This window comes from Melampsora larici-populina (assembly GCF_000204055.1).
Source record: "Melampsora larici-populina 98AG31 unplaced genomic scaffold MELLAscaffold_2, whole genome shotgun sequence".
NCBI lineage: Eukaryota > Fungi > Basidiomycota > Pucciniomycetes > Pucciniales > Melampsoraceae > Melampsora > Melampsora laricis-populina.
The window spans coordinates 1,881,047-1,903,809 of record NW_006768766.1 but is presented as its reverse complement, the minus strand read 5'-3'; the positions used below and the strand labels follow the sequence as shown (position 1 = coordinate 1,903,809).

General features: G+C 38.6%; 6 protein-coding genes across 6 annotated transcripts; 4 read left to right on the top strand and 2 right to left on the bottom strand.

Moving 5' to 3' along the window:
• Positions 1 to 686: 686 nt before the first annotated feature.
• MELLADRAFT_59115 (uncharacterized protein) lies at positions 687 to 1,478 on the top strand (the record flags this gene model as incomplete). The annotated part of the gene is made up of 1 exon (XM_007404656.1): positions 687 to 1,478. The coding sequence occupies one exon, from the start codon at positions 687 to 689 to the stop codon at positions 1,476 to 1,478; it is 792 nt and encodes a 263-aa protein (XP_007404718.1).
• A 6,105-nt stretch (positions 1,479 to 7,583) lies between these two features.
• Positions 7,584 to 9,457, top strand: MELLADRAFT_70656 (uncharacterized protein; the record flags this gene model as incomplete). The annotated part of the gene is made up of 9 exons (XM_007404657.1): positions 7,584 to 7,796; positions 7,867 to 7,996; positions 8,078 to 8,159; positions 8,222 to 8,271; positions 8,340 to 8,398; positions 8,459 to 8,554; positions 8,623 to 8,813; positions 8,890 to 9,035; positions 9,107 to 9,457. The coding sequence occupies 9 exons, from the start codon at positions 7,686 to 7,688 to the stop codon at positions 9,127 to 9,129; spliced, it is 888 nt and encodes a 295-aa protein (XP_007404719.1).
• A 2,544-nt stretch (positions 9,458 to 12,001) lies between these two features.
• On the top strand, positions 12,002 to 12,508 carry MELLADRAFT_101841 (uncharacterized protein; the record flags this gene model as incomplete). The annotated part of the gene is made up of 1 exon (XM_007404658.1): positions 12,002 to 12,508. The coding sequence occupies one exon, from the start codon at positions 12,002 to 12,004 to the stop codon at positions 12,506 to 12,508; it is 507 nt and encodes a 168-aa protein (XP_007404720.1).
• Positions 12,509 to 14,025: 1,517 nt separating this feature from the next.
• MELLADRAFT_32747 (uncharacterized protein) lies at positions 14,026 to 15,214 on the top strand (the record flags this gene model as incomplete). Its single annotated transcript, XM_007404659.1, has 2 exons — positions 14,026 to 14,361; positions 14,447 to 15,214. 2 exons carry the CDS (start codon positions 14,026 to 14,028, stop codon positions 15,212 to 15,214), a joined length of 1,104 nt encoding a protein of 367 aa, XP_007404721.1.
• Positions 15,215 to 16,938: 1,724 nt separating this feature from the next.
• MELLADRAFT_101839 (uncharacterized protein) lies at positions 16,939 to 17,443 on the bottom strand (the record flags this gene model as incomplete). Its single annotated transcript, XM_007404299.1, is given in 2 exon segments — positions 16,939 to 17,021; positions 17,041 to 17,443. 2 exon segments carry the CDS (start codon positions 17,441 to 17,443, stop codon positions 16,939 to 16,941), a joined length of 486 nt encoding a protein of 161 aa, XP_007404361.1.
• Positions 17,444 to 20,901: 3,458 nt separating this feature from the next.
• On the bottom strand, positions 20,902 to 22,430 carry MELLADRAFT_51463 (uncharacterized protein; the record flags this gene model as incomplete). Its single annotated transcript, XM_007404298.1, has 4 exons — positions 20,902 to 20,927; positions 21,033 to 21,539; positions 21,624 to 22,274; positions 22,364 to 22,430. The coding sequence occupies 4 exons, from the start codon at positions 22,428 to 22,430 to the stop codon at positions 20,902 to 20,904; spliced, it is 1,251 nt and encodes a 416-aa protein (XP_007404360.1).
• Positions 22,431 to 22,763: the final 333 nt, after the last annotated feature.

Below are 22,763 nucleotides of genomic sequence, written 5' to 3'. Positions count from 1 at the left end.
ATTGCGGGTCCGCTACCGATCTTTCAAACCAATGCTCGTACTAGTAGGAAGCGAAATGGGATTCAGACATCGCGCCGAATGGTCTGTGAAATCGTTCTACATTTAGAATACGACGCATATCTTCTCATACCCATGCGCAGTTTTGCCGTCAGTTTATTTAGAGCAGCTTTTTGCACTAGCACGACTGGCAAGCTCTACTGAACCCACTTTCTATATTTTGATACTTCAACTTGATCATCAAGCTGTCCTTGCATTTCATAATTGGGCGCATCTTTTAAGAGTGTGATCCCTTCGATTCGAAGCGTATTTGTGGCATCTGAACTCTTTGATTGGTGATTGGGACCATCAAAATCTCCAGTACTTAGGTTGAGTGCGTATAACTTTGCTCAACTTGACACCGAAGAACATCCAAAGAAATTCATATGTCTCGTCCACAATACCTATCCCAGAACATTCACAGTTGATCAACCCTTTAGTAAGACCACACTGTCATCAAAAAAAATAAACCAACAGACCCACGTTTTTCTAGAGCTGCGTTGATTGCAAATCGGATTCAGTTCTCCTAGTACACAGTTTCAATGTACGTTACATTTTGTATACTTCTTTAACATTTTTTCAGGAAGGTTTCTTGATAGTCTTACATGCGTTTTCAGAAAGATTCCATCAGGTGTTATAGTTTATCAAAAATGAAACCTCTTGTTCTCGGATTGTATGCGTATCTCGCTTACTGTGTCCATTCCGGTATAGTAGAATTTTCACAGGCGGCAAGCTCGTCGTATGTGCCCCCTGCTATGGGCTCCGATGGATGGAATTCTGGAACGGCTTCCGGGGTCAAATGGAATCCAGCTGTAGAAAAAATGTTCGAAGGATGGCGAGAAGGACAGACACTCCGGTTGAGATATAATCGACGAGACAAAGTTTTTAGTGCCGATCCTCAAGCAATGGAGGGGAGAAGAATGCTCCATGATCGCAAGATGCAACAAGTGTCGCAAAGTTCAAAGGGTTTCGAAACAACGACTTTGAAAGCACCTTCCCAGCCTGGTATGTCGCGTACGGAATACACTGAAGAGGAACTTCACCATATAGCAAAAGAAGTAAATAAAAAGACAGATGGCTTACACTACAAGTACAATAAGGACAGCAAAATTTTATCCATGAAAGATAAATCACTTTGGGATGTCTCTGGGTTCTGCGGACGGATTAAGGTCTTTGATTCAGAAAATCCTGAACAACTCATCTATGAAACTAGTTGTTGCCATTGCCGTCATCCCCGAAGCGGGCATGAGTGGACTGTTGGAGAATGTTGCGTGGTTATGGCTTCAATGATCACGCCTACTGCATCATGTTACTACTGTGAACGTTGCGGCGAACTATTGGGAAGTGTATCTGAAGGTATATCTCAAAAATTGAAAACTATACGTGAAGAACGCGAACAAAGGCGTGCGATATCACAAATTCATCCCGAACCAAGCACTTGATGTGTAGCTTATATGTACGCACATTATGTTGGAGTATAATCCCACTTTAAGTCATGGTACCCTGTCCTGTCCACCCGAATTTCCGTCGTTCTATTACCGTTCTCTTTTCTTCTCATTCATCTTTATATGTTGCTCAGGTTTTCCGGCGTTAGAGTATGATGTGAAATCAGATTGGTTCTTTGGTGTTCAATTCTGTTGTGTGACTCATTTGCCAAGTGCTTTTACATTACTTGCATGACTTATCTGCCAAGTGTCTTATTGATCCCCTTGTTGGTTGTTGTTGAGCTTTCAATGTCCCCACTCCTTCTCCTGTGAAAAATGGTTTCCTCTTAAGTCCTGAAAAGATTTTGCCCAAATGAGCAGTTTTCTTCTGTCTAGATGCAGCAACCAGACTTACATTGTGCACTGCAATCACATGCTGATGAGGCTGAAGAATCTGGACCTGAGGACAAGGCATCAGATTTGACTTTGATTGCTCCCATCCCAGCATCATCTTCTGTTCAATCACAATTGCACAAACAGGTCCCCAAAGGAACTAATCACAATGTTGGACACAGTAAAAGAAAAAGTACTGTTGGTAAATATGTTCCAACTCATCACAACCTTGATTAGCACCTGTGAAGAAGAAGAAAAAGAGCACAGTTACAGTTCTTGATATAAGTGATTTGGTCTATCTCAGCTCTTATAATATCTCTTTTCTTTTCTTATATTTTCTCTTTTTTTGTTGACCTTTACTTCATTAAGATCATCTTTAGGATTAAAATGCCCCCACTGGCCTTGATGTCTATCAAGATTCAGACATTGAAGTTGTTGAGACACCTGGTGTCAAGCAAGATCTTGGCCAGGTTTCCAAACTCTTGGAATCATTTCGCAATACTATTCATATGAGAGGAGAGGAGAGTCTCTGGAATTTCTTGTTTCATTTCTTGTGTCATTCATGAGGATATTGCACTAACATCACACCTCTGTTAGACCGGCAATGATCCTTGTAGGTAAAAGTGCCAATACCATCATGAATACTTTGCTAGAGGAAGATGAAGTTAATACAACTTGTACTTGCATCAAGATGATGCAGAGGATCAGCCATCCCTTCCTTGACAACATCTTGCCATGAAAGAAGGGTGTGATCTGCCTCAAACACGGAAACAGCAGCAAGATGAAATAGATCAAGTCGACCCAAAATGCACTCTAGACCTTCCTTTCTCAATTGTCTTTCAGTGTTGAACTTCTCAACACTTTCTTAGTTTTCTGTGTACTATGTCACGCACTCTGATTTTCCCAATGCAACAATCCAGTACTTAGAGCTGTTTTCAAGCTATGTGATTGATTGGCCAATATCTGAGGAACTATGTGGGCCTCTCAAACTACAAAAGCCATCTATCAGGAGCTCCCTAATCCTTTTTAATACTTTATAATCTATTGGTGACCCTTTTCATTCTTTTATTTCTTTTTGTATTTATTCGATTTATATATGCTAACCAATCCAATCTCTCTCTTTGTGTGCTGGCTCAGGCAACCAATTCAGGCAATTTGATTGCAACTATGGCAAACAAGCTATTGAATATGTTCAGCCAAGCTGACCACCTGGTGCATTGGGACTTGGCTGCCAACCAGGTCAAGTATCATACACACAAGATTGGCCTGGTTGTCAAAGCAGACCTCAAGACGTTAGGTTTGCATGCTGGGCACATCAAACCTCCCACTTCACCTGGTGCTACATTACCAGCCCCCACTTTGACACCCAATCTTGGTGACAAAGACCTCCAGTTCAATTCCTCAAATGAGGAGCAAGATTATACTGATCTTGAAGTGAGTGATCTACTGTTTGACAGCATCTTGGACCATGACTCCAACAATTTTGGTGAGAACTCCAAGATTCACCACCAACATATTTACCTCGGATTACAAAATCCGAGGTATCCTCAGATGCAAAACCTCGGACAGAAGCTTCCTGAGGTTTTGATCCGAGGTAATTCTCAGGGCAAAAAAATACCTTGGGTGAAAACCTTGGACGAGGTCTGTCCAAGGATTTGCCTCCAATGATGCCTTGGATTTCTCAACCCGAGGCATCTATGCTGGCAGTGATTGCTATGGCTGTATGCAAAGTAAGCTATTGTTTTATTTGAATCATCTTCTTTAAACCTCTCCACTCCACCCCAATCTGACACAATATTTTCTGATGTAGGTCAAAACATTCAATGGTTTTAATCCCAGAAGCTCAGCAAGGTACCAAGAGTTTATAGCCAAGGCTGAAGAGTTGGAGTAAAAGGGCCATTCACCAATCTCTGGCTGGGGAGTGTGTTGGAATATTGACACAGACTACCTCAATAGGTTGTCTGATGTTTGCAATGTGAGTATCTTTCCTTCCTCTCTGTTTTTTATGGTTACTTACCAATCTTGATTTTTCTTCCCCCCTTTATGATTTTTTATCTCTTGATGAATAGGTTGTGGATGTTATTCTCCTCAGCAATTTCAAAAATTGTTATTACTAAGGCTTACACATACCTGGCAATGAATGGGACATAATTTAGACCCTGTTAAAAATCCTTGAGGTCAGATTCTTTAGCCATTTCACAAATTTTTGCATTCATGCACCTTCTATTTCATTTATGTTCTCTTTATTTACATCTTCCCATCTCTCCACAGGCTTTTCTGTATGTGACCAAACACATGGAAGGAAATTATTCAACTGGATCTATCTTGCTTGCTGAATATTCAAGTATTGTCCTTGAGATTACTTGGCTTGAGGATGACTGCACTGACCCATACCTCAAGTACATGCTCAAGTTGATGCATATCAAACTTGAAGGATAGGAAGATGAGGCCGTTGCATCAGATGTGATTGTTTTGAGTACCATCTTCAATACTTGATTCCAAATTTGATTCTTTGACTTAAATTGCCCCAATGAGGTGGTCCAAGGCAAAGAGCTGTTTACATCTGTGACCAACAAAACCCTTGACAAGTGGCCCAAAGATCCTATTGGCTCATAATCATAAGATGTAAACCAAACACCACCTGTGTCTGTTTCACATTTCCTCAATGTTTCCAACTTTGACGTCTTTACCACTCAAGTAAATTCTCAATTGGCTGCAGACAAAAACAAGAACAAATGGGTTAAGTACAGAGAAGGCGCCCACATATTACTTGCTGGTCAAGATGAATTTGATTGGTGGAAGGTCGGTTTGTTCATTTGCTTTCACTTTTTCAATTATGTTTCATCTGACAGTGTTCTTTACTTATACGAGAATTTGAAATATTCCCCTGTGATTGCAACACTTGCCTGTGACTATCTTGCATTATCAGGTGTTTCTTGTCCATGCAAACACACCTTTTCATCTGCGGCAGATATTGTGGTGCATAGTTCTTCATCATTAACAGGCCAGATGATCCAGAAGCTTGTAGGAGCATGTGAGAGGTTGAATTTGAAGATATTGCCATCAGGCAAATTTTCTGAAGCTGCAGCTATCTTAGCTTTCAAATCTTCTAGCACCAAGGCTAAGAAGAAGTTTATCCTTTCTTCAAGATATTTTTCTTTTCTTTTCTCTTAATAATTTCTATTCAATTTAACCTTTCCATTAATTTCTCTTGTTTGATTCTCTACCCCTTAATATCCCCTCTCTGCCTCTACTCATGTGGTAGATACATCTACAGCTATGTCATCAGAAATAGCTCTCAAAAGATCAAAAAAATTGTGCATGCTTTTCTTTACTTTTTCAAAAATCTGTGTGTTCTTTCTTTCATCCCTTGGTAATCCCCACTCTGCCATCCATGATACAATCAATCAAACTGGCATTAAAAAAACTTGACCACACTTCTATGCGCTACAAAATCCCAACTTTGACCATAGCAAGGCGGAGCAATCCAATACCATGCATCACTCTATGAGATAATAGCAACCAGGAAATGATAGCAAAGCATTTTGGTCTCTAATCATAACACCAAATCACTGTGCTTGTAGACATATCATTTATAGTTCAGCACAGTTGTGTTACAATGGATGAAAGTCCCTCATAAGTTCTGAGCTTTGCCTTAACATCTTAAGACCTACTAGTTTCCCTCCAACTCACACCAATCTCTCTTAAATTTATCTTGCTCTTAACAACATGCAAGATAACATCCTACTCCATCCAAACAGACTCCAGCTTTCCAGCTTTCCAGCTTTCCAGCTTTCTCTACCATAACATTGATGCTTGCCTGGTGGTATACCTACAAGATCAACAATGATTGAAAGACAATGTATATCAGCTCGATAATCCCAAAAAAACATGATTCAAATGAGCAGAGTACAAACTAACCACAAAAGCTTGATATCGATAGTTTTATTAGTGGAGAATACTTGAAAAAATCCAAACTGGGCCAACACAGAGCATCATAATTCAAACCTTACACACCATTCCACTCCAAGACCTTTCACAAAAGTCTGACCATGCACAAAATCACAAACCCATAACGTTTGGAAGTCATCTCATTCTCCAAAGTTATCCAAAAGGTGTAGGTTTACACTGATTTACACCTCAAAGCACTTTCAAAAGAAAAAAAGCAGGGATTTGGAGAGCATCCTGACATGATGATCTCAATTTCAAAGAATGAGAAAAGAAATGTATTCACAAAAACAGGTTTCTATTTTTGGTAGCAAAAGAAGAGAACCCAGATCACAGCAAAGAGTTGCATTGACTCATATGACCAGCTGTATAGAAGGTCTTGTGCCTCATTGAATTCATGTGTTGCTCAGCCATGAGCAACCACTCATGATTTTGATTGTGTTGGATACAACATCTCAAAGTGAAAAATAAGTCATGTATGAGACATGAGAGTGAAAAAAAACGTGAAAAATAAGCACCCTAACAATGTGCCAGTAATAACAACATCCAGGATTTCTGTGCCTGGTCTTTCATATGATGTCATACTTGTTAGTAATCATATGATATTCTGTGTCTGTGTTTAAGTGATGTTATTGGTATATAAAGACAAAGGGTAATGTTTACTTTGTACATTCTCTACCTCATTACCAATTCTATTTCATCAAGTTAAATTCACTTTGAGTTAGGCACATTTAAATTTCTTTTCTTTCACATTTGATCAGACTATGGTGGAAAATCTTCCTCCTGATCTCGGTACCACCACGGGCCTGGTACCGGGTTTCCTACCCTACTGTCCATCCCACATTTCTATGGAACTTCACAGGTGCCGTCGGACTTGTGCCTTTGAAGTTTGGACATAACATTCCATCCTTCTGAGCAGGTTTACTTGCTCTACTTCGGTCACTGAGATATATCTCATCTAGCTATCAACTAGTCTTTTCCCTGACACTTATAGCCATCTTGTGATCACATGGTCCATGACCTCCCCTCAAACAGTGAAAGAGAAAATTGAAGATTAAACAGGTCAACGGCGACATGTCCAACGGCCTTTACATGGGTTCGACCTTGGTGTGATAATCACTGGATCTGGACCTCAGCCTGGTCTGCCTGGCTCCCTCGTCATGAGGCTCGAATCGATGAACAATTCACATAGTCCACGGTCAAAGCTGGTTTCGGTCCACGTCGGAATCATCCATATTGAGTATGTGTTCTGACAAGAGGTGAAGTCCGGGACCTCCCATGAGAAGTATAGTGCTGAAAACGAACGAAACAATCGATGGCGCCATCAAAATTTCGATAGAGATGTCAGCGAACTCGGGCGAGGGGACGTTCTCGAAATTCTAGAGCATGGCTTTGAATCTTTTGCTGATCTTTTACCCAAAGAAGAGCATCGATCAAATATCATTACAAAGATTTAATCAAGAATCCATCTCTCTTCATGAGTCAAGGATGTATGGACAAGAGGTATGCAGCGCCGGTTTTCATCGTTGAAAATGCTTTGACCTTCGAAGTCATCAATATTGACGCTTCGGAATTTTCTCATTATCCATGACGCGCTCGTACGTCTCTTCAACAGTCCAAGCGTTTCATACCGAACCTCCGGATCTCTTTGGAAACTTCAGCAAAGCAATACGGCTAGTGGATCTACCATAGCCTAAGTCGCATCTGACACCGGCAAAGAAAGTTGGTATAAATATACAGTCATGGAATTAACTTTCCTGCTCTCATCATCACATCCCACTTCTCAGATCTATCTATTCTCAGATCAAACCATTCAAACGTGCCTATATTATAAAAGAAACATTTGAATCCTTCCTTTGAGATTGACTTATTCTAAAGTACAAGATGTTTAACCGACTAGCATCATTTGCTCTTGCCGCCCTTTCAGTCTCAGCTTCATCCTTGTCGCCCAGAGACGATGCTCCAGCAGCGCTTACCGATGCCGATATCCTTCAGGTGGGTAGTATCGAACTATGACATGCACAGGCCGATCGGTGTAACTGACCCATTTGATCTTATTCCGTAGTATGCTCTTACCCTTGAGCACTTGGAAAGTACCTTTTACTCAACTGCTTTAGCCAATTACAGCGCTTCTGATTTCACCAAAGCTGGTTTCCCAACTTGGGTCCGTAGTCGATTTGAAGAGATTGCCAAAGGTGGGTTACCCTTAATCATTGTACTTCCAATTCATTCTCAATCAATATGCTGAAGAACATTTGTTTTTTCGCATCTTCAAGATGAGGCGGACCACGTCGATCTTCTCACTGCTGGTCTCACCGCCGCTGGTGCCACACCAGTAGGAGCATGCAACTATACTTTGTACGTCTCTAACAACCAATTGTAGAAGAATTTTCAGATACTAAAATTTATGCGCCTTTTAGCCCGGTGACTGACCCAAAGTCCTTCGCTGCTGTTGCCAACATTCTCGAGGGTGAGTCTCTCAACACTGATCTATACTGAACATAACAAGATACTCAATGGACGTGATTTTTAACATAGGCGTTGGTGTTTCGGCTTACCTCGGTGGCGCCAGCTCCATCTCCAATAAGGCATACTTGGTCAGCACAAATTCTCTCGAGCTAATCTATCTCGATAACTCATGATTGTTTTTTCCTTAGACCATTGCTGCATCTATCTTGACCGTTGAGGCTCGTCACTCTACCTACATCCGAGCAATTCAAGGAGAATCTGGGTTTCCCTCTGCTGAAGATACAGTAAGCTCTAGACTTTTTCGATTCATGCAGGACAAAAAACTCAAGCACTGCTTGAAATTTTCATTTAGCCATTGAGCCCCAACCAAATCTTTACCTTGGCAGCTGGGTTCATCAATCCCGGATGTGAAACTTTAGCTGCCACCAAATTACCTTTGACGCCTTTCCCAAACTTGGTCTTAGAGACTACCGGCTCTCTTTCTAAGGGCCAAGAAATCAAGCTGAACCCAGCAAAGAGTTCTAACGCAACTGGTGACATCTTGTGCGTGAAACTCAGCCTCTCTTTTCTTAACTTCATCTCAGTCCATCTAGTGGCTGACACTCGACATCATCTTCAGTGCGGTCTTTTACTACGGTTTAAATAAGACTGCTGTATCATGGAAAGACGGCAAGGCTAGCATTCCTCAAGATGCAGCTGGTCAAACATATGTCATTCTGTCATCATCTCAAAATGTGACAGATGCTACTACGATCGCTGGACCAGGTTAGCTTTTAAGTCTCTCTTTCACATTCACAACCTCAATTTACTCATGAGATCCTTTTACCGTTATGTAGCAATCCTCGAAGTTCCTCTCTAGACAGCGAATTTTCTTACCTTGTACGATCTTTTTGACTGCTTCGTATTCTTATCTCTATATGATTTTATAGACTTCTCGTTTTCATTCTGAATCATTCTCAAATCCATTATTTGTTTTTGATTTTACCTTTTTCAATCCTCAGACCATTTCTATTGGGTATCGATTTGATGATTATTGAAATGAAACCTGTCATGATTGTTTTACGATTTTTTCATTGACATCCTGACCTTTTTTGACTACAAAGCAAAACTCTGTCTTCCGATTGCCTTTGCTGTTAAATGCCTGTGGGATTCCTCATGAAAAGAATAAAGCTTTTCTTCAAGTTGACAATTTTGAGTAAGAATGAGTAGGGTCCAAAGTTACTAGATCTCATGTGAATTAAATGTCGCCTTAACATTTCTTTCTGTTTGAAGCTCAAAAACCAAGTGTCCTTTTCATTAGCTGAGCTTCAAGAACGGAAGACGCCGAGATCCGAATAATACCTTACCAGGGAGTTGACCACTCTTGAATAAACAACGGAACTTCTCACTGGCACTAGCTCGAACACTCTGAATTTTCTGATCGCCGAATGTTTCCGCCTTTTCTGGGACAGCAGCAAAGATGACCTATGCAGATACAGTCACTCAATCAAGGGTTCACAAATACAACTCCGATAGAAAACTCGATTATCTTACCTATCAGCTCAAGATCCACTTTGACCAATGAACACTGACCACTACAAGGTTCATAAATTCAAATTGCCGCTCTGAGCAAACTTGTCAGAGGAGGCGAGACTCGCTTATCTTTTCACGCCGAGAGATTCCAGCTGCTAACACCCTCTTGCGCCCATAAACTGAGTAGCAATGATTTGATTACCTCTTCTATTCAGTGCTGTGTTATGATCACTGATGATGCGACAAGCCGATCTTAATAATCACAATGATGTCATGAGTATGAATCTGGTTTACCAAATTTGTTTTCTTTGATTACCAGTTTGACTTTACTATAAAACCGATCGCTCCCCCTTCTTTTTGTTTCTTCCCATTTGAAGTTATGTCCACATTCCAGTTCTATCAGATTGAGAAATTGTACCATTAATCTTCCCAGCTTCATCAGATGAGCTGATAGATCCAATCTGATTCATATCCCTGCTCACAATCTCTATTCATAATTGATAGAATCATCAAAAATCATCAAATGCAAGAAGGACATGTCATCAAGGCTAACTCAGATCTCGCGCTTCATGCAAACCTGTCGTTGAGCCGATTTGTAAACTTGGATTTATCTTAATCTTTTCACTCTATACTTGTTGTATTCCTTCTGATACTGGAAAAATCATCTTAAGTCGATTTAGGTATCCTGTCACTTAAACGTTGGGTCAATTCGGATTTTGTTGCAATCTGGTCATATACTTTTATTTAGCTTGCCAAAGGTTTTCTAGAATATTCAAAACAAAATACTATCAAGATCATTTTTGTCATGAGTTTTTTCCAATTGCGGGTCATTTTTTCAGTTCAATAGCTATTTCAAGGGTTTCGGTTATCACAGTTTATACGGTCCAAGTTGTAAGTTTTTAGTTTTGCTGTCTTTTCAAATCTTCAACTTTCCACAAGCAACCTATTATCACATCGATAAAGTTTTGACTGGCTGTCTCACCGCTCTTCAGGGTATGACTTGCTTTTTATCTTTACCATTAACATTAGGTGTAATATCAACATACTCATTCGCTCAAAACACCATTTCAACCGGATTCCTATGCGCACCTAACTCAACTGTTATCGTCGTTTGACATATGGCAAAAGAACTCGTACCTCAAGAATCTGATCAAGATCTGGAAACGAATTCAAGAAGATGAATGGCATTCCCAAAACCACAAGTGCAGCTAAAGGTAAGATAGATAAATTTAATCATTCCATTACTCTACTATCGCTTCGATCTTAATGATGGTTCGGTTTCAGGACTCGAATGTACCGACGCGCAATCATCTCTCAACGCTGGCCATCAGGATGCAAAATAATGTGGTGCAAGCTCCCGGATGTTGACGCAAGAAAAAGATACTGATGCGATAGCGTTGTAAAACTTATTGTGAGACCGATTCCGATTGTTCTGCTTGGATCTTCTTTGATATAAACTGACAGGTTGTGAAAGGGGAAATTCTGCTGAACGTTACGTTCAGTGGTCCCCCAAACGTGACTCGACAGGATGCAACACAATTCGGTACACCTAGTATGTGGTTCAATTTGGCGACAAGATTGAGAAACGATTTGTGGGACTACAAGATAAGTCATTGCAGCCAAAATCTAGATCGCGCAGAACATTATATGGAATCGTTCCAAATCTAGAAGCCGAGGCATGTCTTCACATTCCCTTGCGCAGTTCCCGCCACTTCTAAACCAACTTTCTGCACTGGCAGGACCGCAAAGTCATTCCTACCCTACTCGCATCCAATCGTTTGGTACCTCAACTCTTGAATCGTTCTCCGAGTCTCCTCGCTTGTTACATCTTAAGGCATTCTGTAAGAGTGTGATACCTTGGAGCCCAAGTGCATCGGTAGCCTTTTTTCTTGGTGATTCAGACCGTTCGAATCTATAGTACTTAGGTCGGGTACGTGCATTCCCACTCAACTTGCAACACCAGACTATGTCAATAATTGTTAATATCTATTTTAAAATACCCACAGTCGATCAGCTCTTTAGTAGCGCTGCCACCACACTGCCATCAAACGGGACATTTCAACATACTCCCGTTTTCTTGAGGTTGAGCTGATTACAATCAGGATTCAATTCTTGTAAAACACAGGTTTGATGTATGTTACTTTATTGATGCTTTTTCACTTTTTTCGAGAACACGTATTGATGGTCATACATGGGTTATGTAGCAAGACTCCATTAGGATGAACCCTTTTATTTCCGGATTATTTGTCAGTCTCGCTTGTGGTGTCCATTCTAGAATGACTCCACTTTCAGGGGCGACAAGCTCGGCGCGTGGGCCCTCTGAGATAAGCGCCGCTGATTGGAATGCTGGAGCGGTTTCTAAGATTAAATGGGCTCAAGGTATAAAAAAGATGTACAAGGATATGGGAGAAGGACAGACACTTCGGTTGATATATAATGAAGAAAAACGATCTCTCAGTCCCGATCGTCAAGAATTCGAGGGTAGAATTAGAAAAATACTCGATGATCATGAGATACAACAGCTAATGGAAACTTCAGAGGATTTCGAAGAAACGTCTACGATGGCACCTTCACAGCAAAGTATGTCACGTACAGAGGATATAGCAGATGAACCAATGAAGGAGGGCCCCAAACATAATAGTCAAAGATGTAGATTTTGCCCACAAACAAGAAGACGACTCTGGGTGCTGTGGACAAATGAATTTGATGAAAAACATCCTGACTAGCTTAGCCTTGTTTATCAAACATTTTGTTGATATTGTGGGGATTCTCGAATGAAACATCAAAACCCCATGAATTCTGGAGAAGCTTGTCTATCGGCTATTGGAATTTGTCCGTTGGCCAAATGTACTTACTAGTATGGATTCAAGAGCAAAAGTTCTCTTAGTTACACTAATAGTGAAGTAGCAGCTCCTTATCTTTCCACTTCATAGATGTTTTTTTTTCAATCCTCTTATGCCAGTTTCAGTATGTTTTCTGAGCAGTCTTCTTCTTGTTTACCTAAATTATATTGAGTGATTGGTTGATGTGATTCTAGTCTGAATGTTGATTGGTTCATCTGTCATGTTTTTGGTTCTAGAAAGCAAGCAAGAGTGTGAAGGATCCTCAAAAACTTTCAGACACAAGTCTTGTCAAAACACCAATGCTAAGTGCTGAGCAAAAAATGATGATTGAATGAAGTGAGCGCATTTGCCCAGTAACAATCAATTTAATCAAGTGCTACTCGTAAACACGCAAACCAAGATAAAAAGAGCATCAAGTGTATGATGTTTTTTGTGACAATGATGATCACATTAGCCACCAATGAGTTGAAATAGGACTCAAGCCACTGAGAGAACACGTTGAAGTTGATCCTCTTGTATAAAATAAGGTTCACAATGGTCCTGCTGATGTTTGTGGTAGATATTGTGGGCGTGTAGATTTGTGCTTCTCTTTCACTAGCATACATCTACGTGACACGTTAGTAGTCTTACTCTGACTTGTGCCGATGATGATCAAGGAGCTGGATTGCTTATCACTCTCGCGACTTGAAAGTTGGGATCCATGCTAAGGTTGTCTTTAGTGTACTATCGGATTCGGCACACTGCAGTGACCAGTCTGAAGAGGTCGGAAATGAGTTGTAGAAATGAAAACTATTAAATTTTGGAATGGATTTAAGAAATTGGACTTAAGATGTCTAATTTGAATCGAATTGAAGTTGATTTACCAAAAAAACTTTCCAGATTGACAGGAAATTCAGAAAGAACACCCAAACCAACTCAACCAGATCAACCAATCCAAACCAAATCAAAACAAGAAGACTTCAAGGATGAACTATCAAACTAATCTGATTCATTCCACTTCAGAACTCAAACCAAGATTAAGTAATCATCATCCAATACTACCACCTACCTTACCACCTACTCCACCTGCTTCAATTCATTCATCACCACCATCTCAATCAATTCATTCACTTCATAAACAACCACCAATCTCAATCTCAATCCCTTCTTCATTTCAATCAAAACAAGATCCATCTCCAATCAGACGTCATCAATATCCAATGCCAGCCACTCCTGGTCTTCAACAATTCTCTCAATTCTCGTCATCTCATTATAGTCAAGATGGATACAATCAATCTACTTTACCTCATTCTCATTGGGATGGAACTCTTTCATCAAAACTATCAAAATCAATCAACAAAATCAAAACTAAAACATTAGATTTCCCATTTGATTATCAAGTGAAATTAATATTAAATTCAATGACTTTCAAAACTCAATATAAATCAATCTCATCATCTAAATTAAGATTTCTTTTACTCTGTTCACTTTGGTATACTTCATCTGCAATTTCTTCTAATACTGGTAAAATCATTTTAAATCAATTTCAATTCCCTATCACCTTAACGATTGTTCAATTCGGTTTTGTTGGGATTTGGTCTTGTGGGTTTATTTATCTTACAAAAGGTTATTTAAATTATCCAAAACAGAATACTATTCAGAGTACTTTGATTATGAGTTTGTTTTCGATTGCTGGTCATGTGTTTAGTTCAATGGCTATTTCAAGGGTTCCGGTCAGTACGGTTCATACTATTAAAGTAAGTTGATTTCTTGATTGTCTTTCCAACTATCCCATTCTCTTCATGATCGATTTCTAATCTCGCTCTTTCATCACCTTTACAGGCTCTTTCACCACTCTTTACGGTCTTGGCTTATGGTGGATTGTTTGGAGTGAAATACGGTTTTATGACTTATTTCTCATTACTACCATTAACATTAGGTGTTATGTTAACATGTTCATTCGATTTAAACGCCAACCTAACCGGATTCTTATGTGCACTCGGTTCAACTATCATTTTCGTTTCACAAAACATTTATGGTAAAAAACTTTTACCACAAGAATCAGATGAAGAATTAGATACAACCAATCCAATCAAACCAAACCTCATCATTAATAGCTCAAACTCATCTAAAGGAAAAGTCGATAAATTAAATTTATTATTTTATTCTTCTAGTATTGCATTTATCTTGATGATTCCGATTTGGATTTGGTTTGATTTATTTAAGATTTGGTCACTTACGAATTATAATCCGGATCGAACGATGAGTCATCAATCATTACTATTTTATTTTATGTTGAATGGATCGATTCATTTCTTACAATGTATCTTAGCCTTTTCAATCTTATCTCGAACCTCACCTGTGACTTATTCCATTGCATCTCTCATCAAACGGATCTCAGTGATTTGTTTGGCTATCTTTTATTTTGATCAATCGATCTCTTTACTTCAATCTTTTGGAATGGTTCTCACTTTCTTTGGTTTATATCTTTATAATCTTTTTAAATTTGAAATCGATTTAGGTGAAAAGAAATTAAATGGATTAAATTCGATTCATTCTATCTTACCTAGTACAAAACAAGATGTTAAAACTTTTTCTAAATTCTCTTAAACCTTCTTTTTTTTTCTTTTGATTGATTACTTTATTTTTGAATCAAGAATTATGTTTGTTCTACAATTGGTTCTTTTATCTTTTTTTTTTACTTCTTGTTTTTTTTCCCTTCATTTTGGACTTTTATTTATCTTATTCATTTTAATAGTATCTTTTTGTGTGTGTTTTTTGCTTAAAATCTCTTTATTTATTAATAGTATAGAATTGTCATTATTGATCATAGACTTTTTGGATAGTTCAAAATGAAAGTTTTTTTAAAAAAACCTGGAGTTGATTTTTTTGATTAAACATCAGTACTGTTTAAAATTAAATAGAGATTGGAACGTTGGAAACCGAGCTGCAAAATTCATAAGACTAGATTTCTGAGTCTGGTGATGGATGATGGTTCTAGATTTGAGGGTACATATTGGGAGCATGAGAATGTGCAAAAGCCTCAAAAAATGAAATATAAAGAGAAAATGGACAGGATGTTTAAAGCCCATGAATTGATTGTCAACATGGCTGATGTGTTGGTTTTAGCTTAACACATTAGTCTTGGGCTGGTCTTTTTATCTGATAGCAAATTGTATGGGTGAAAGAATACCACAGCAAGAATGGCCCAACAAGCTAGACTCAGGTTCATTCAACCCCTGAGGTGTAATTCTTCTCGTCTAGAAACATCCCTTCTACCATAGTTGAGCTTGTACAAGATGCGCATAGACCTGTGAGAATTCAATAACACATTCTTAGCTGCATCACTCAACAAGTTTTATAATCAATCAATCTCAAAATCTCAAAACAGAGATAATGTTCAAATACCAGGCCAATGTGAAATTGGAGTTTAGATTTGGATAGAGCTGTCAAGCAAACCCACAGTTCAGCAAAAAAGATTTTAAAGAGTATTTGAATTAACTTTGATAAAGTTTTACAAACTAAACCAAGAGGTCAAATATCAATTCTCATCTGACCAATTTGAGTTTTCAAAAGAAAAGTAATTGTAAATTGGAGTTATTTCTATTTATCTTTTGTTGTATTTTGAAATTTGATTGAGAAGTCATTTTGGTATATTTTCACCAATTTGTGATTTAAAGATCTAATCATATCACTACTTCTCTTTGCAATCCAAAATACTTTATGGTGGTATACATATGATCTAGACATATATATTTTTCATCAAATTTAGTGAGTGAGCTCATTGAACATATATGAATCTGAAGATTTTACTGTATGTAAGTCTAATGGGAGGAACTCTCCAAACCTCTACACAAAAGGGATTTTTCCTTGAAAGTGTTTTATCCCAAGGATAACCTTTATGAGGAAACAGAACCTTTGAGAAGGATCTATAGCCAACATCAAAATTTGTTTTTTGCCTTGTGCTACACTGCAAGGAAGGAAAAAGTCTTTGGAAAAAGGTAATCATCATGATTGATCATAATGGACAGACAGAAGTTGGTTTTCTGGACTCCCCTCAAAACTCATCTAGACATTTAGTTATACATGGCCTTTGGTATATCCTTGGTTCAAGAGAAGGGCAAATGACCAGCATAGTCAGAGGATAGGATGTATCATATCTTGGTTTAGAGGGTGGGTTTTAAAAACCTTATTTGCTTCAAACAATATGATACTGATAGTAGATCTAACAAAGCTGAATGATAAACTAAGAGAAGGTAACTTGTATTGAAATTTCTTTGTTCACTTCACAGAAACCTGATATTTCTACAGTTAGGTGTTCTTCTCTGTATTCTTTAAGTTTTGGCTACCACTCCACCTTCATAGACTGGTGTCATTCTCACAAGTCCTGACTTATATGTGCATGATGGAACACTGACTGCCACATGGTAACACACATGGCTCCTCTTGATGCACCTGTCCTATATTCACCACTTCCTCCAAGTTGATATGTGTACGATCCATTTGAGGTGGTGATGGTGCTACCAAAGTGGTTTTTGATTCTTTGTTTTCCACAGTGGCAAAATCTTGCAAGGTGTCATCACCTTGAAGCCCTTTCCTTTCAATCCATGCTTCTTGTTGATGATCCAATGGGAGTCTCTGGGACTCTTGTCCTGCTTTTATTATATGACTTGTCTGTAATTGGCTTAGACTCTGTTGAATTGCAGAAGCTTCTCCATCACAGTCACCAACAGAGGAAATCTCATAGGGTGGATTTTCATAGCTTGACCATTGCTTATGCATGATACCATGGGCTTGAGAAAGGATTACAGAATATAAACCTAGAGTGATAACCCTCATCTTAGTTGTATTGAAGTTTATCTGACAGAAGATCAGATTGGAAAAGTGTAAGTCCATCTATCATGGCTCTTCAAACAAAACAAATGTAAAAAGATCAAAGAGAGTGACTCACAATTTGAGGAATTATCTTTCCAAGAAAACTCTTGATAGATTGTAAATTTTTTAAGGGTTGAAAGATTTTTTTGTTATTGGAAAGCTTAGGGCCCGTTTGGCTGGAACCCAAAAATGGTTTTTGGTCAAAAGCACCACCAAAGCCAAAAACCGCTTTTGGGTCAAAACAGTTTTTGATTCATTAAAAACACCGGCGTTTGGTAACTTTGTTTGATCAAAAACAAAAACCGTTTTTGATCAAAAATCTTCAAGTTTGAAAAACAGCCCTGAGACTGTTTTTGAGACCAAAAACAGTTTTTGCCCTTATTTGCCCCTCTATTTCAACTTTTTCATGAGCTCTTTGGCCAAGTGTTTGGTAATTGAAAACCCAAAATTCAAGTTTTTCAATCCGCCCCTTTTTCATGGGGCGGATTGAAAAAGTGTTTTTGTGTAACACTTTTTGGCTAAACCAGCCAAACGGGCCCTTAGTTTCTGTGCACAAATATGAAGACATGGGGTGGATCAATCAATAGGACTCTATGTTGCAATTTGAGCTGAGTGGTACACACCCAGCCTATGTATCTAATTAAGAATGCAAGAGACTTAATCTTATTATCATAATCTCAGAAAAATATTTTCTTGTGGAGAAGTAAGCAATGGATCAATATTGTGGGTATTCACATCCTGGTTGTGATTTGGTTTTGGGAAGGGGAAGCTTCTCTGTTATGCTAGATTTTAAGCTTGGCTCAAAACCTGGTTTGGAAGACTTGTTCAGATAAGGCCAAGCAAAGGCTGCTCACATCAGTTAAAGGCAAAACATTGGTTCAAGTTCCTATGAAAGGTCTTCAAAATAATATCATAAACAAGCTTTCAATCCAAACTGCTATCCAGGTTGGAGGCTTGGAACCAGTCTCATAATGAATGATCTTTTTGCTAAAATTAGGACAACTGATTTTGGGGTTGGAAGACTGGGTCATAAGATAGAAGACGGATTGACACATACCCTAAATGCAAAACACAATCTCATCATCTTATGCAATATCTTCTATAAGAAAAAGTTTTTGATCTGAAAGCTATTTAGTTTGAAGGATTGGAAGCAGGCCCATAATATTCCTCATCTGAACAATCAATGTTTCAAAACAATGTTTGAACATTTGCTTTGCATAGACACATTTGAATTGTTTATGTAAGTGGACGCTGGTCTCAATGATTGGCTGAATTGACCATTGCATTTTGACCCATCGCCTCAGATTGGAAAATTGACCTTGTCCTTGGTGATTGGGATTTCTGAAGTGTGAGGACAATATAAATGAACAACAGCAGGCTACAACAGAGCATGGACATATGTTAATTTTCAAGTTTTGCTTCTGCCTTTGTAAGGAGACGGTGATGTGTAGAATTTGAAATTTATGACCCTACACCATCTTATCTTCCAGAGCAGTAGCATTGAGATTGAAACATCAGTTGAGAAGACTGACAGGATCTTAACTAACAAGAGGTATACTCTGTACCTCATTTTGTGGTCAAAACACTCAAATTTTTCTCCTTTGCTTTAAGATAAGCAACCTTTGTCTAGGTGCCTAAATCACTTCTTGAAGCCCTTTTGGTTGATATAGACCATGCACTACCACAATTTGAATTGAAATATTGGTGAATTTAATGAAAATTGAACACTAAAATAAAATTCATTTCAACTATCTCTTCAACAAAGCTGAAACTGTGCGTATGTCTATAATTTATTGTTCTGTCTCATAATTTTATTTGACTGATAGTCTAGATTATTCACATCTGCTATCCAGATAAGACTTTTCTGTGTGAAGGTAGTGTCCCACATCAAGGTGTGTATAATTCACGATGTGCAAAGCTGCTGGAGGTTCAAGAGCTCCTTATCAGGTAATTTCTATTTGAATGGTGATTCTTGGAAGCCTTCAACTCAGGGTGTGAATTTTTCCACCAGTGAACCCTTGTCTTTACTACATTCTGCGCAAGACTGATAAAGCTTTCCTTCTAGAAGCCTTTGATTTCAAAAAAATATAATTGACCAATCCGACACAGAGTCTCATGGATATTGTCGATCTTTTATGCATCCGGGATGCCTTAGCAGAAGGTGAAACATAATAGATTCAGAAATTCTCATAAGGAACTTTGGTACAAGCACTGTTAAAATGAACCAACAGTGGAGGCCTGTGTTGCTCCACATCTTTGAGGGTGACCTGTGATCTGGCTTTATGGATAACAGCTATACTACAATTATTTCTTCTACATGACTAGAGTCTCGTGGGCGGCCCGCCGCCCTCCCGACCCAGTGTTTAGATAAGTCGGCCAAGCATAACGTTACGTTTACGTATGTGACGCAGGTTGACCGTTGTCAATTGTCCCTCTTGACACGGCGATAGTGTCTACGCTGCAAGTGACTGTTTCGGCCCATGGGCCAATACTGTCTCCATGCCATACTTCGAGTTGACCACCAAGGCGATTCAGCTTGCCCAGTTTTTGTTCTTATTCGTCATTATGGATTGTCATGACTCGGTTTTGAGCCACGTTTGTTGGTAAACATTGCAGATGCCGCTGTGTAATTAGACCCTTTTCAGAATCTTTATCACGGTGGCAGGCTTACACCTCGTGCAAAGATTAATGCATCAGGGACAAAGGTTTCTTTGGTAAAACAATAGGTACATGATTAAGGGCTGAAGGGGCATTGACGATGACACGAATTACGTTGGCAGCGTATTGACGCATGGTGGACGTATCGGTATGCAGCCATTATGGACCGGAGGGGCCGGTTGCGAAGTATCGAGATGAATAGGTCATCGCTATGGCCCCGGTATGACCGCAGCGGCTCCTACCTCGACACAGGGTGCTGTTTCCATCCGTAGGATTCTGGGCAGCATCTTTTTTTCGTTTCGAGCACATTTTCTTTTATTTGTTTGATATATCTCTTGCATAGCTCATAGGTACCCTTGTTTTTTGGGTTATCAATGTTTGAAGAAGAGAACTGAAGGGTTAAAAATTGCTTGTTGATCAAGTCCCAAAACGTTGAACAAACTAAATTTGTATGTAAATCTTATGGCAAAGGTGAAGTTTCTCAACAGATATGAATGATCTGGTCGACCAGTACAGAATATTGCCAGAAGTGGGAACCAAGTTGTATAAAAGCCATCTAATCCTTTGTTATGGTGAACTTGATCAGTAATTCAACCTTTGACTTGATGAAAAAATGACCTCTACCCTGAGACATTTATTTATAGATTGGGTACATGCAAAGCAGAAGCACACAATTTAATCGAGATTCACAAATATACATCAATAATAACAAGAAATCTTCTAATAAAAAAAGTTTAAATCAGGAGAAAAAGAATGAAAGCCTTTCAAAATTCCATAGAGTGAGCTTTATCTGTCATTTGCGCTTCTGTAGTTTTTTTCAAAAAAAAGTAATCAATCATTAGTTTACACCAAAACAAGCAAGATTATATCAGCATCAAGGGAAAGAAAAGCTCACGTTTTTTAGATTTTAATTTTTCTCTTACAATCTTATTTATATGTTTTTCAAAAACTTCAATATATGGTTTCAAAGATGTTTGCTCCCAACTAGGTTGATTACTTTGTTGAGGTCCTTCTCCAGTTTGATTGAGTTTAACTTTGTCTAATTGTCTTAAAAGGTCTCTAACATCTGGAACTTTTTCTGGATCGAATGCATGAATTTGAGTAGGATCGATCGGTACACAAACCTTACCTGTACCAGGATGTACACAAAATGGACTTTTCAAAAGATGATTCATATGTTTAGAAACTTCTAAATCGATTCTAGGATATGTATAATGTAATTGAATATTGATCAGTGCTTCCTTTAATCTTTGGCTCCTTCTTTGATCACCGAAGCTAGAGTTAGCTTTTTTATCAAGATTTTTAATCTCTTGTCCGACCGTCTTGTGAATTTCTTCCCATTTAGCGAACGAGGTCAATTCTTTTGCCGACGTCAACTTCTCAGAGATGTGCTTCAATTTTTCTGTTTGATGAAAGAACGACATAGTCAGAAAATGTAGACTATCATCTGTTTAGTCAAGCATCAAGTTCACAAGAATTCACCAACCTGATTCACTCAAAGCTTGCAGTACAGTTGACAATTTTTCAGGATCCTTGAGAGCATCCTGTTCTACAAACGCAATCTCTCGAAAGTAAACCTTGAGGATATTGTAACTACGTTCGATTGCAGGGTGAAGAGGATGGGTCAAAGACACTTTCAAGCCATGTCTTGATCCTCCACCCCTTAAGATATCAAGAAAGTTAACGATCCCTTTCCTCTGTTCATCGGTTAATTTCAAAGCTTCTTCATCTGATACCCAACAATGAATACCTCTTCTACCAGAATAAACCCATAAAAGATGTTGAAATCCGAAATCTTCTCGTAATGATAAATCTAAAACTTGTACAGCGATGGTAATGAATTTCCAACACTTTAAACAGATTCTTGCTTCAGAACAACAGCTTCGAATATCATCATAATCCGTTAGATCGATATCGAAGACTAATTCTCTTAAGATCGGTTTAAAAGCTGCTTTGGAGATCAGTTTTCGATCTTTGGGCTGAGCCGTATAAGCAGGTCCGATTTCGAATCTCGTAGGGTTCAATCTGATAATATCCTTTTGCAATTCGATATGACTCGCATAAGAGTTGTATCTTAGGTAAGCTTCATTTCGAAGGGTGACAGCAAACTCTCGATGTGTAAAGGCGTAGTTCGGTACTATCGGATATTGACTCATCTTTTCATGAGTTCATGTTTTTTTAGTCAAAGATCACATTTGTTTTTCATTGAATAAATCTTTGACTTACCATGATCTTGATTCAACCATAAGAAGAGTTGCTTCCAAGGAAAAAGTCGTCGATAGTAATTTGACATCACTTGAGGTTCATTCAGATTAGCCCAAGGATCATCGTAAGCCGCAAGAACACGATGCCTGTGAAATTGTTTTTTATGAATCGAATCGAATGTTTATGTTAGAATAAACAAGTTGGTTTTCGTCTAATGAGTAATTTGAAGGCAAGACAAAGTTTGCAATCACGTTTCCGGATCCAATGGAGCATTCTCCATATCGATGTCGTCATCGAACAAATGATCCAATGCCGGACCTTCATCTACCTTTGGTTGACTTTCTTCTTTTTTTTCTATCTTTTCAGGAACCACAGGACCACGATCTCTGTTATAATATTTTTTTATGAATCAAATCGAATT